Raw genomic sequence first — 14,009 nt, 5'->3', positions numbered from 1 at the left:
AATTCTATATTCTCATACCAGCCCACATTCAGTCTTTAGTAATTTGTTAGAAGTTTTAGCTGAATTCTATATGACACCCAGCATCTGGCCCAGGTAAGTATATGCTTGTGTCCTGTTTTTCTTTGATTTCAAGTCACCTATCTTTCTTTAAATTTCAAGCTAGTTGGTTGCTCTATTTCAACTATTTGATGGGCTCAAGAGAAGTCATGAATTTGCAGACGTTTTCCTGTTGCAATGTTGGGAAAGCTTTCTGACTTTCTAAATTCTAAACAGAAGCTAAAAGTCCCAATACACAGCTTTTGGTCTAACAGATTTTTTTAATACTCATCAGGGAGAAGCATCACATGCGCTTCTCATTCACATATAAGGGGCAACTATATAAATTCATAGTCTTACTCCAGAATTATGCCAATTCTCCTGCTTTCTGTTGCAATACAGCCAAAGGGCTCTGAACCATCTAGATATCACATAAAATGTTGATGTATTGATGATATAGTATTAATTGAGCCAACTGAGCAAGAACCTGCAAGGAATCTGGATGCCTTAGTATGACAACACATGTCCTCCATGTGGTGGCTGGGAAAGCCTCATGAAGACTCAGAAGGCTTCCACATCAGTGAAGTATCAGGGCTCTGGTGGTCTGAAATACGATGGACCATCCTTTCCAGAGTAAAGGTAAAGCTATCACACTTGCATCTCCTATTGCGAACAAAAGAAACACAATGCTTTACAGGCTTCTTCAGGTTCTGGTGGTAACATACACTATATGGAGGGTTGCTATTTTTGAATGGGGAGCAGAGCAAGAAAGAGGACTTTAGAGGATCTAGGCAAGCAGTACAAGCAACCCTGCCTACTGGGCCATACAACCCAGCATCCCATGATTACACAGATCTGTGTGGATGCTGTGTGGAGCCTCTGGATGAAAGAGAAGGGTGCTGGGTGGAGCCTCTGGCAAGCTCCAATAGCAGAGTGCCCTTCAGAGCTCAGGCAAACAACTCTTGGCATGCTACAGTGCCCTGGTAGAAGCTGAGCATCTCACCATGGGACATCATGTGTCACATGACCAAAATCACCCATTATGATGAAGTGTGTTTTCTCAGACCTACCAATTCACCTGCAGCTATCCATTTTAAAATTGAAGTGACACATTGGAGATCAATCTCAAATAGGTCCAGAGAACATCTGCAGGAACAGGTGGTCCAGATCCACTGTGGCACCAATGCCTCTTCCTCAGCTCATACCTATGGCTTCATGGGGTGTTTCCCCCACAATCAACTGATGGAGAAGGAAAAAGGCTGGCTTTGCTTCATGGATGGGTGAACTCTGTATGGAAGTGCCAAGTTGGAAATGGACTGTTGTTGCACTAGAGTCCCACTCAGTGGAACTGAAAGACACTAGTGAGTTAAAATCCTCCCAGTGGACAGTTTTGAGTGGTAGCACACTTCATGGGGAGAGAGAAGTAGCCCCAGGTAAGGTTACAGTCAGACTCAGGGGCAATGGTGGATGGCTTGGCTGCTGGGTCATAAACCCACAAGGAACAAGACTGAAAAATCAGGAACAAGGAAGTCCATGGAAAAAGCAGGTAGAGGGACATACGAGAGTGGGCACAGACTGTGAGGATCTTCTGCATCCAGATACAGAGGATGCACTAAATCACGAGTGGAAAGAATGGTGTCAGAAGACACCAGCCAGCTTTTGTACTTAGCTATTCCAGTGCTGCACAATGGGTTCAGGAATATCAGAGATTCAGGCTATGCAAGGGCCTAACAAATATGAATAGAGGGAAAGGAAAGGAATCCTAGGAAGTTGAGTTTAAACTAGAAGGCGCTAAGTTAATCCTGAACTTGCCAGTTAGTTTCTACCACCAACAGAAGTGAAGTCTCAAAAGTTAAGTAGATAGGGAGGGAGGGAAAGAGAGAAAAAGAGTGAAAGGGAGGGAAGAAAGGAGGGAAAAAGGAAGGAAGGCAGAAAGGCAGGATTTAAAGAAGGAAGGAAGGAAGGAAGGAAGGGCAAGCGTCTGATGCTCTTTGCTTGGGATTGTCACACCCAAGATGCGTGTGAATTCCTTGTCTGGAGGGAAGGGTTTGAATCTTCACTTCTAAACAACTTCTAACTTCAGCTAACTTTGTAGTTTCCACTTGGTATCCTTTAAAAGAAATTTACTCTAATGTCAATCCATTAGTAGGAAACTGCCTCTTTTGGATGATCTTCTCCAAAAAATGGCTGCTGCATGTAGCAGAGTATTACAGGAAATTTATGAGTTCCAAAAAATGGTCACGTCTTGAATTGTAAAGCAATAACTTAAAATTTCTCTTTGGCTATATCGCTCACACAGTGGCCCAGCTTAAAGACTCCTTTTGTGGGGTGCCTGGGTGGCTCAGTTGGTTGAGCATCCGATTCTTGATTTCAACTCAGGTCATGATCCCAGGGTCATGGGATTGAGCCCTGCATGGGCTCCATGTGAGCATAGCACCTGCTTAAGATTTTGTCTCTCTCCCCACTTCTCTCCCCACCCCCCTGCTCACATGCATGTGTGCACACATACTTTCTCTCTCTCAAAAAAAAAAAAAAAAAAAAGATTCTTCTTGTGTGTGTTCTTGCCCTGATCCTCAAGAGCAAAAATAAATGCTTTTTTTTTTTTTAATTTTTTTTCAACGTTTTTTTATTTATTTTTGGGACAGAGAGTGACAGAGCATGAACGGGGGAGGGGCAAAGAGAGAGGGAGACACAGAATCGGAAACAGGCTCCAGGCTCCGAGCTATCAGCCCAGAGCCTGACGCGGGGCTCGAACTCACGGACCGCGAGATCGTGACCTGGCTGAAGTCGGACGCTTAACTGACTGCGCCACCCAGGCGCCCCAATAAATCCTTTTTTTATGCAGAAGAGTTGAGTCATGTTCCTGCTGCCTTACTTCCTCCAAGGAACTATCAGGGTCTCATCCTCTACCCTTTCTGCTTCTTCTTTCCCATCTTCTGCTCCGAGTTGCTCACCAACATATTTTCTTCCCTAAGGGGCATTCCAGTGTCAGCTTTTCAGTGAATACATATTTTTTTCACCCAAATAGACCCAAATACATAAGCATTAGAGATGATGTATGTGAATTATCTATTACAGTGTCAGGCACATAAATGTTCAGTTGGTAGTTATTACCACAAAGTTTTAACAGTGAAAAGTAAAGAGGAAAAAAATCAATTTCTATCTCAAAGGGCACTATGTGTCTAGTAATCCCTGTAACTTTTGTCTTCATCTTCTTTATTCAGGTAGCTCTTAGTTATTGTGTGATGATGATGGAACCATATTTATAGCCTTATGACTGTCTTGCCAATGAACGCCATTGGTCATAATTGCAAGTAAGAGGAAGCCAAGGCAAACCAATCCAACAGCCTGAGCCACAACACCAAGCATGTCCTCTTCTGAGTGGGATTCAGTGATAGATTTATCAAGATTACAATAAAAAAGTATATAACAAAAGATGGATGGATATTTCCAGAAAAAAAATAGGTACTAATAACCAAGTATTCCACACTTAGATCCATTTAAAAGCAACTTTATATATAATGGAGAAATTCTGCATACAATCTTATTTCTATAATGGAGAGAAAGCAAATGTGTAGTAATAGGAACAGCTTTTCAACAATGGGCTTTTGGAATTTAATTAGCATATTTAATCTGTGAACTCAGTATTTTAGAGGCTATTTTGCCCAGGCTGGCATGGATATATTGTTATAATTAAATCTATGATCCACTTATGCCTTGCCTGTCAGTTTTCTTTTTAATTTTGCAATGACCGTTTGAAATTTTACAAAATTTCAGTATTTAAATAAAATAAATTGTAATTGAATCATGAATCCTATCTTCCCATAGAAAAGATTGACCAAAATTTCCTTACAGTTTACTAGCAACTCCCCAAGGAGTGGAGTTACCTTCTTGAGGGGTCTGAATGCTCCTGCACAGGAGCTCAGGTGAGTGAATAGGAAATTTTCTAACCCAGAAGAGGCAACCATATTTCCTTTATATGCACATTTCCCTTATATGCTTTCATTTGGATACTGACAACCCCTATGGTTTCTATCTCTGGCCTGAACTCCACACTTGTCTACCTAAGTGCCTCCATGACCTCTCCTCTTAAGATACCTAACAGAAATTTCCTGAGCCCTTGATCTTTTCTCCCTTCCACTTTTCCAGACGTTCAGGTCAAAAACCCTGGAGTCATCTTTGACTCTTTTATAATCGATACCTAATTAATTAGCAAGTCCTGAATATATCCTGAATCTGACAACTTCTCACCACCTCCACTATTAATATTCTTATGTGAGCCACCGTTATCTCTCACTTGGATCATTTTGACAGCCTTCTAACTGCTCTTTCTGCTTCCATCCTCCTCTCCTCTATGGTCTATTAACAATGTATTATCCAGTGATCCTTTTCAAAATCTAAGCCAGATCATGGGACTCCCTGCTCAAAACTCTTCCACCTCAAAACTTACTTCCACAGAGTAAGAACCAGGTCCTTCAGTGCCCTGCAAGGCCACACATGACGTGGCCATCTCCTCTCTGATCCTACCTCCCACCACAGTTACCTTTGCTCCCTGTGCTCTAAGGACTTTGGCCTCCTTTGCAGCCGAGGTTCCTGTGCTTTGGAAGGGGGGGGGGGGATACTTAGTAGGAGCAAGAGAACACCAACAGTCTGCTACACCAATTCAGATTTTGAGATGACATAAGATATAGTCCAGCTGCACTCCATAATATTATTATTTTCAGATTATTATGTTCTGTGTAGGGATTTAAAGCATCTTTGCATATTCTTTGCTACCCTTTCTATCAAGAGAGGAGGGCCTAATTCCCTTTCCCTTATTTTTTTTAAATTTTTTTCCATTTTATTTTATTTTTTAATTTTATTTCTTTTTTAAAATTTGCATCCAAATTAGTTAGCATATGGTGCAACAATGATTTCAGGAGTAGATTCCTTAGTGCCCATTACCCATTTAGCCCATCCCCCCTCCCACAACCCCTCCAGTAACCGTCAGTTTGTTCTCCATATTTATGAATCTCTTCTGTTTTGTCCCCCTCCCTGTTTTTATATTATTTTTGTTTCCCTTCCCTCATGTTCATCTGTTTTTTCTCTTCAAGTCTTCACATGAGTGAAGTCATAGGATATTTGTCTTTCTCTGACTGACTCATTTCACTTAGCATAATACCCTCCAGTTCCAACCACGTAGTTGCAAATGGCAAGATTTCATTCTTTTTGATTGCCAAGTAATACTCCACTGTATATATATACCACATCTTCTTTATCCATTCATCCATCATGGGACATTTGGGCTCTTTCCATACTTTGGCTATTGTTGATAGTGCTGCTATAAACATGGGGGTGCATGCGTCCCTTCGAAACAGCACATCTGTATCCCGTGGATAAATGCCTAGTAGTACAATTGCTGGGTCATAGGGTAGTTCTATTTTTAGTTCCCTTCCCTTTAAATGTAAGCAGGCCTTAATCACAATGCTGCAAAAGCGATGCCATCAGGAAGTGGAGACAGTGCACAGAGGGACCTCATGTGGGTGTTCCAGGTGAAAGCCACCAGCCAGCATCATCTCCAGACATCAGTGAGCCAGCCTTCAGGTGATTGCGACTCCGCTCAAGTTGCCCCAGGAGACACAGTGTGGAGCCGAGCCCTGCCCAAACCGCAGATCCATGAGCAAAACAAATGACTGATGTTTTTAGGCCATGAAGTCTGGGGTGGTTTGTTATCCAGCCATAGGTTAACTGGAACATCCCATTTCTGTGCCATTTGTGGTTCATATTTCTACAAGTTGGTATCTATTTCGCTGCCCTCCTCCTCCCATCCTTCAATTCCTTTTGTCTTCCTTCTCTTTAGAGTTTCTTTTGTTCTTTCTCCCATTTTAATATCATGATAAGCATTTTTATTTTTTTTATTACTTTTTTTTTAACGTTTATTTTTGAGATAGAGACAGAGCATGAACGGGGTAGGGGTAGAGAGAGAGGGAGACACAGAATCTGAAGCAGGCTCCAGGCTCTGAGCCATCAGCCCAGAGCCCGACGCGGGGCTCGAACTCACGGACCACGAGATCGTGACCTGAGCTGAAGTCGGACGCTTAACCGTCTGAGCCACCCAGGCGCCCCTGATAAGCATTTTTAAATAAGGAGGTCTATAAAAAGAGACATACTGGGGGCGCCTGGGTGGCGCAGTCGGTTAAGCGTCCGACTTCAGCTCAGGTCACGATCTCGTGGTCCGTGAGTTCGAGCCCCGCGTCAGGCTCTGGGCTGATGGCTCAGAGCCTGGAGCCTGTTTCCGATTCTGTGTCTCCCTCTCTCTCTGCCCCTCCCCCGTTCATGCTCTGTCTCTCTCTGTCCCAAAAATAAATAAATGTTGAAAAAAAAATTAAAAAAAAAAAAAAGAGACATACTGGCCACACACATTTAAGAATTGGTTTTTGATGCAATGTCTTTGAGATACCACTTTTCATGATGTTGATGCAGTTTCAATTTCAACTACTCTGTGTGTATTAAATATATATAATGTTGTCATTCTAAACATTTTTGGAGAAGCTCCAATCTTAACTCCTACCAACCATATTTCACAGGCTGTTGTATGCACCACTGGTCTCCACCTGACCTGTCCTTTCTTTCCTAGGGTAAAAGACACATTGAGGGGTTTTCTTTAAATTATAAGACTATAGTAACCAGAAGTAAAAATGCCACACATTTACTTACAGAGAACATCTCTGAACGTTGCTACCTGGCGATTTTTACTTCTTCATGACTGCCTCCAATTTCTGCAGTAAACTTGTGTTACTTTTATAATAAAGACTGATTCTTTAATAATATAAAGTAGCATTATGAAAAACATGTTCTAGAGCATTTTCTCTCTGGGGTGGAGGTCTTTTCACATCCTCTCCTTCTTAATTTCTTTCTTGTTTAACCCATACCTTTGATCATGAAAGGAATTATGGCAACCAGCCCATGCTGCATGGAGCTGTGGACAGTACTGTCTTCCATTCAACGGTTTCAAAGTTTTATTTGTAACTAAGCTGGGGGCTTCTTTCATGTCCCTCCTATTCTAGTGGTATCATAAAATTTCTTTTTTATTGATACGTTTCACTTCTCCCATATAACTTTTCATTAATGGGGCGCCTGGGTGGCTCAGTTGGTTGAGCGTCCAACTTCAGCCCAGGTCAAGATCTCGCGGTCCGTGAGTTCGAGCCCCGCGTCGGGCTCTGTGCTGACAGCTCAGTGCCCGGAGCCTGTTTCAGATTCTGTGTCTCCCTCTCTCTCTGACCCTCCCCTGTTCATGCTCTGTCTCTCTCTGTCTCAAAAATAAACATTAAAAAAAAATTTTTTTTAAATATCACAATAAAAACAAACGCAATTACTCATATCTACTTATTCCTTTCTCTGTAGGTCACTTCAGCTTATTGTTTTTACATTCAGAGGTATTTGTAGCAGCTGCCTGTTTTACCTCTTGAGACACGTGGCTCTTTCTCATGTCTTTTCATCCACTCGATGACTGGCTTCAGTTGGTCAATTTTGTTCAACTAACAAAAGACTGAGGTAGAAAGTAGCAGGGGTTTCTCTTTCAGCTTCCTTCCTCCTAGATGTCTATGGGGTTGGTACATCTCAGTTCCTCCGAGGCTCTCTTCATTTCCAGCTGGATGAGTCCCAGGCACTAGGATGGCTGAACGCTCCAACCCAGAGGAAGTGAACCTAAAAGGGCTCTGAAATTCCAGGGCACACCTGAGCCACAGCAGTGCCCCTATTACTATGAAAGTCGGCCAAAAGTGATGAAATCATGTGTTCTGAACTAACGTTCTCCACAGAAATAAGACTCTAAGTGTGTCTGATTTTTCCTTTTGGGACCAGATACTAAATGGAACTTAGCCCATTTCTCTCTCACTGCTGCTTCATATACTGGAAGGAATGTGGTGTATATTAACAGTGCAGAATTCTCATTTGAAAAATAAAATAAAGGGGCGCCTGGGTGGCGCAGTCGGTTAAGTGTCCGACTTCAACCAGGTCACGATCTCGCGGTCCGTGAGTTCGAGCCCCGCGTCAGGCTCTGGGCTGATGGCTCGGAGCCTGGAGCCTGTTTCCGATTCTGTGTCTCCCTCTCTCTCTGCCCCTCCCCCGTTCATGCTCTGTCTCTCTCTGTCCCAAAAATAAATAAAAAAAAAAAAAAAAGAAAAATAAAATAAAATTAACTGCAGCTCTGTGGCAAATTGAAGAGCAATAGTTATGGCCACCTTCTACATATTTTCTTTTAACTCATTTCCAGATGGTTTCTTCCTCGCCATGTCAGGGACACGACTTTAAGAACTAAGACCTCTAACTCACTGTATAGCCCTATTCTGACAAAGTCTACATTTATACTTGGCTGTAACTCAGATCCCTAACTTTGATACAACCACCTACGTCACACTTCCAGCTAAGCACTCCAGTGGCAACATGTTCAAAATTGAACTCATGATCTTCCTCATCCCACAGATCTAGTCCTTCTCCCAAGATTTCCTCTCTCATGGAATGGCCCTACCGATGCTGAGAGCACCTGTTGTCCAGGCCAGACATCTGACTCCTTTGACCACTGCGGTAGCTTGTGCACCCAACACAGTGCCTGGCACACAGCCGGTACTTGATATTTTTTGGATGAATATTGAATATTCGTATGGGAAATGTTATTAGACTCTCAGCCTCTTCAAAGACCAGTGAAACAGTTTGTGGTTCATCCAAAACCCAGGCAAACCTTCACTATCTCTAAAATCCAGACTCTGCTCATGCCAAAGCTACCACTATTTACTCAAACAGTTGAATGCCTTCTAAAATTCCCATCATTATTGTGCATCAACATGCAGTTAAATGAATGAATTGATTATAATTTTCTCTGCTCTACCAAATTTCTACTTCTCATACTGTGCTTCATGAATGTGTCACTGCTGGAAAATGAACACTAACTGTGTATTCAGGCCATTTAATAGCAAATTTGAGTGAAATGTTGGTATCTTGATAGGAAAGATTTCTTTGAGCTCTACTAAGCATTTTTGAAAGCAAAATGTGTCAGCAGACTGAAATTACATACAAAATTATCAAAATGATTTACATATGATAGACAGTCCCACTTTGTAGCAGATGAAGCTTTCAAAATGTAGGGGAGGAAGCCGAATAACATCAACCTCTGGGCTAATTACTTCCAAGTCTCTGTTCATGGCTGAAGGCATAAAATGCAACCAATTATGATACACAACAGTGTGAGTGTTCAGCTAACACTAGAGGACACCATGACAGCCCTAACTGCACACCTGGGGGCAGCTGCTGCATTTCAACTATTTTAGAGACTTAGTACTTGATGAGATAAGGGATGCACTATTCCTGGACTTGATGCATTACTTTTCTTTGCACAGTATACACAGGAGTGCACGCCTTGGAGAGACTAAAGAGGTTGCTTCTTACACTGGAGCTTTCCAAGCTCCAGACCTTAATTACACTAAACGGTTGTCAGTTAACTAAATCCATTGGAGGTACACCACTAATTGCTCAACCATCACACCTTGAAGGAAAAGTGTATGTCACTTGCTCTGATTCGATCACTGAGCTCATGCTTTCCACTATTCAACAAAATCGGAAAAATAAGTAATGAAATCTGTGTGTGAACTAGAGCCCAGCTGATAAATCCTTCAATTAAAAAAATAAAAATTCAAGATATTGTGTCCATTTGAATAATTCCAAAATTTCCAACAAGAGTTATTTTCCTTAGGTATGGTTAGGGAAGAGTACCTCTTTCCTTTTTAGTTGGACTGTTTCTACATTCCTTCATTTACTTCTTTTCTAGGCCACAAATATTTTATGATAGCAATAGCCAACATTTACTGAGCACTTACTATGCCAGGTACCTTACTTAGATCAGAGTTCCCCAACCTCAGCACTACTGACATCACGAGCCAGGTAATTCTGTGCGGGACATGCATGTAAGATGTTTAGCAGCACTCCATCCCTCTTCCCTCCATGCATCCCAGAGTATAACAACTAAAAATATTTCCAGAAATTACTAAATATTCCATGGTGGGGAAAAACTGTTCTCAGTTGAGAATTACTGGCTCAGCTGTATCAACTTATTTAATCCTCCAAACTCTCCCAGGAGGTAAATTCTGCCTTCCACTGTACAGGTAAGAAAACAGAGGCACAGGCAAATTCAACAACTTGCCTAAGGTCACACAGCTTGTAGAAACACAGCTGGTATTTGATCCAAAGTGGTCAGACTCCAGAGCCCCAACTCTTAACTGCTATCCTAGAGCCAACCCCCTTCTAACCTTAGGGCTTAATGAGAATAAGCTTGTTGGATCAGAATCCCTTCCAGAGCTATTGAAAAGCAATTTGCTTCTGCAATGAAGACTGGTTCATGGACTGAAACCTAACTTGAAAGCAAGAGGGAAGAGGGCCTAAGATCTCCACCTAACAAGGTATACCTGGGTCACAGCCATTCAAAGAAAACACTTTTCAAATGTATGGTCATCCATGTATTAAAACTCTAAAAACCTACAGCGTGGTAACTTTCTCCTTCTACCACCTAATCATTTTTAGATCTAGGCAGAATAAATGCTGAGCATAATTTAAATACCTCCTCTTTCTACAAATAATGCAACAGAACATTATTTTAGTTACATAACAAAGTGATTTCCTGATAAAATTCAACAGTATATTTTGTATGTTTTATCATATTTGGCGTTAGAAATTAAGATGTTTATAGTGTATATTAAAATTAGGGTTGAAAAAAGTTGTATTTTTTGTGATGAGAACTTTTACGATTTACTCTCTTAGCAAGTTTCAAATATGCAACACAAGGTTATTGACTGAAGTTGCCATACTGTACATTTTATCTCCATGACTTATTTATTTAACAACTGGAAGTTTGTACTTCTTGACTCCCTTCACCCATTTCACAACCCCCCGCCCCCACCAATGCCCTTCCCATCTGGCCACCAGTCTGCTCTCTGTATCTAGGAGTTCGGTTTCATTTTAGTGTTTTCATTTCACATATAAAAAAATCATAGAGTATTTGTCTTGCTCTAACTTTTTTCACTTAGCATAACACCCTCAAGGTCCATCTGCATAGCTGCAATAACAAGATTTCATCCTTTTTATGACAAAGTAGTATTCCATCACATGTATGTACCACATCTTCTTTATCCATTCATCCATCGATAGACACTTAGGTTGTTCCATATCCTGGCTATTTTAAACAATGCTGCAGTGAACATTGGGGTGCATAGATCTTTTCAAATTAGTTTTCATTTTCTTCAGATTAATACTCAGAAGTAGAATTGCTGGATCATATGCTGGTTCTATTTTTAATTTGTTGAGGAAACTCCACATTGTTTTCCACAGTGGCTGCACCGATTCCCATTCTCAAAGCACCTCCTTTCTTCATGGAAATATCTGGCCCACCAGCCAGCCTAATTCTCATCATTAGACTCCTTCCTGTAATTGGAGATTCCTATCATCCAATTACACAATTCATTTGCAGATGACCCTTGTTAAAATGCTAATATCCATATTAAGCTCTGTTAGCCTCCATTTAAATAAATTAATCAAATTAGTTAGTGAGTCATTTAGCAAGCCATTAGAAACTGAATTCTAAACAGAGAAGGTCTTATGGTCCAGTCAGGAGCAGGGAAACTCTGGTTACAAGGTCTTCTTCAGGGAAGCCTCCTGTGGGGCTGGTAGCACTGTGTGGGGCAGGTACAGGACAGGCAAGGTGCTGCGGGACAGGTGGCCAGCAGTGAGGAGGAGGCAGAGTCACTTACATTCCTCTAAGCGTATTCTGCCTCCTTTCCGTCCTTCACAGCAGTTCCCTATTTGATAATTTCTTCTCCCTCTGACATTCCAGAATTCTTCCCTCGAAATGCAGATTGGGCCCAGCCTATCCAAGAAGACTGTATTGCAGGCCTGCCACTTTACAGTAAACTATGAGGGGCTGAAAACTCCCACCACTGCTCCTCCTTGAACCAGCTACCCAAGCTGATTTCTACTTCAATGATACATGGATTTCTTTGTGCAGGAAACCTAAGCCTGAAGTTGCAATGCACATGGCTCTCCCCTGGTCCTGGTTTCTCCAAACATCTTCCGGAACACAAAATTTCACCACCTTCTGTGGGACATCTCAGGTAAGGTGGATGTTATCCTTTGGGAGGCAAACAGGAAGTCCATTCCTTCTCTCCCTCTTATTACCTCCAAACAAATGCAAGAACAGAACTGCTTGCTTTCTTTGATCCAGAAAGTGGCAGGCAGTAACCACATGAAGAGGTTTCCTATCTGGCAGTGACTATTTTGAGAATTTTTCTTCAAAAAAGGAAGGAAAGGATAAAATGCCCTTGAAATGTAAACTGGACTCTGTAATCAAGCACTTTAAATCTGCTCAGAACAATTTTCAAGTATTCAACTGCTAACAGAAAGCTTCTTCAAAATATGAACCGACAATAAAATCAGACCCAAGGTTCATAACTGATATAACAGGAAAAACTTTTATTGTGGAACTCTTAAAGTCCAGTTATTTAAGAAAGAAAACATGGATTAAAAAGCTAGGTTGGGTGGTTAATTGCAAGAGTGACCAGAAAAACCCCACACGAGCAGACTGCAGTTATCAAGCAGGCTTGGGGATGGAAAATTGGCCTATATCTGATCAAACTACCTTGGGCCTTTTAAGAAAATCAGGGTGAAGGCTAAGCATATACAAGCTTGGATTTAAAAAAAAAAAACTTCTATTTATTATATTTTGCAACTATGATCTTTTAAAACGGTGGCCTTAGGAAAATCTGCTTTGGCAAGCAACTGCAGAGGCTCCTGTGGAGAGGAAGTGAAAAGACTGGGCTTATATACAAGGGCTGCTGGCACGTTCAAAGCGCAGGGGATAGTTCACAGAGCAAAATGTAGTCCTAAGTAAATGGGTTTCAGGCAATTTCAGTGTTAAGATAACATCATTAAGAGTAGAACAGATTGTGCTCAAACCCTGCTGTTTATAATTAACACGTTGCTTCCAAATACTCCAGGGTCCCTGGTAAATAGTCTTCTGCTCACATCCACCCAGACCAATCAGAGTATTTTCATCAGATTCCATGCTGGGCCAGCACCTGTCTGGACAAATCCAATAGAGCCAAAGAACTCCTCTCCCTGGCCAGCTAAGTAGTTGGATGAACACAGCTTGGCTTAGTCATTGTCACAGTGTCCATATGGCTTTGAAGCTTGTTTTCACAAGAAATCATACAAGTATTTTATTATGTCAAAGTTCACCGTCCTATAAACAAAAATAGATAATATATGTTAGTATCCTCACCCCCTAGACTGCTCAGCTTTGTTATGTACGATTCTGGGAAGCACATGCAAAATTATTCACAACTAACGCTAACCAATCCTATAGTGCTATGAAAAGCACCCCGATAGGAATGGTATTCATTTTATAAAACGTCACTAGGAACAAGGTTTCTTTAAAAACTTTCCTTTCTGCACCACCCCCCCCCCCACCACCACCCCGACCCATGCATAAAGTTTGCTTTTCTGGAAGAAAAAAAAAAAAAAAAAAAAAAAGGAAACAAAGTTAGAACTATCCAACATTCTTTACTTCAATTATCCTAGAGAAAGTTTAGATTTCATTTGAAAGCTATCTTCTTTTTGTCTAAAAACCAGAATAAAGTAATTAGAGATGCAAAAGTATTTAAATCTTCTCTGCTTCTGAACACTGTTTATCTTCCAAAACACCTGTTTTATCATTACATAATGCATAGCTGATCTGTCCTCATTTGTAGTTTTCATTCTTTTCAGTCTTTCAACACTGGGTGACCTGCGTGCGTATTGTAACTAAATCTGTATGATCCAAGAATATGGTACAACAAACAGAAGATGTGAATGTATATTTTTGTACTCTGATGGCAGGCAGAATAAAATAGCAGAGGGACAGAGACATATAATTATTTTCCTTTCTCCAAACTCATTCTTCACCATAAATATTC

General features: G+C 41.2%; 1 protein-coding gene across 1 annotated transcript in view; it reads right to left on the bottom strand.

Moving 5' to 3' along the window:
- Positions 1–11,341: 11,341 nt before the first annotated feature.
- ORC5 (origin recognition complex subunit 5) overlaps positions 11,342–14,009 on the bottom strand; it is an 80,671-nt gene continuing 78,003 nt past the window's right edge. Inside the window, exon 14 of the mRNA XM_007083933.2 lies at positions 11,342–13,297. Coding sequence (XP_007083995.1) covers positions 13,252–13,297 — 46 coding nt within the window. The 3' untranslated portion in view covers positions 11,342–13,251. The remainder of the gene's footprint in view (positions 13,298–14,009) is intronic.

Source organism: Panthera tigris, chromosome A2 (genome assembly GCF_018350195.1).
Source record: "Panthera tigris isolate Pti1 chromosome A2, P.tigris_Pti1_mat1.1, whole genome shotgun sequence".
NCBI classification, from domain to species: Eukaryota; Metazoa; Chordata; class Mammalia; order Carnivora; family Felidae; genus Panthera; species Panthera tigris.
Note: the sequence above shows the minus strand (reverse complement) of the source record. Positions and strands in the feature narration are given on the sequence as shown.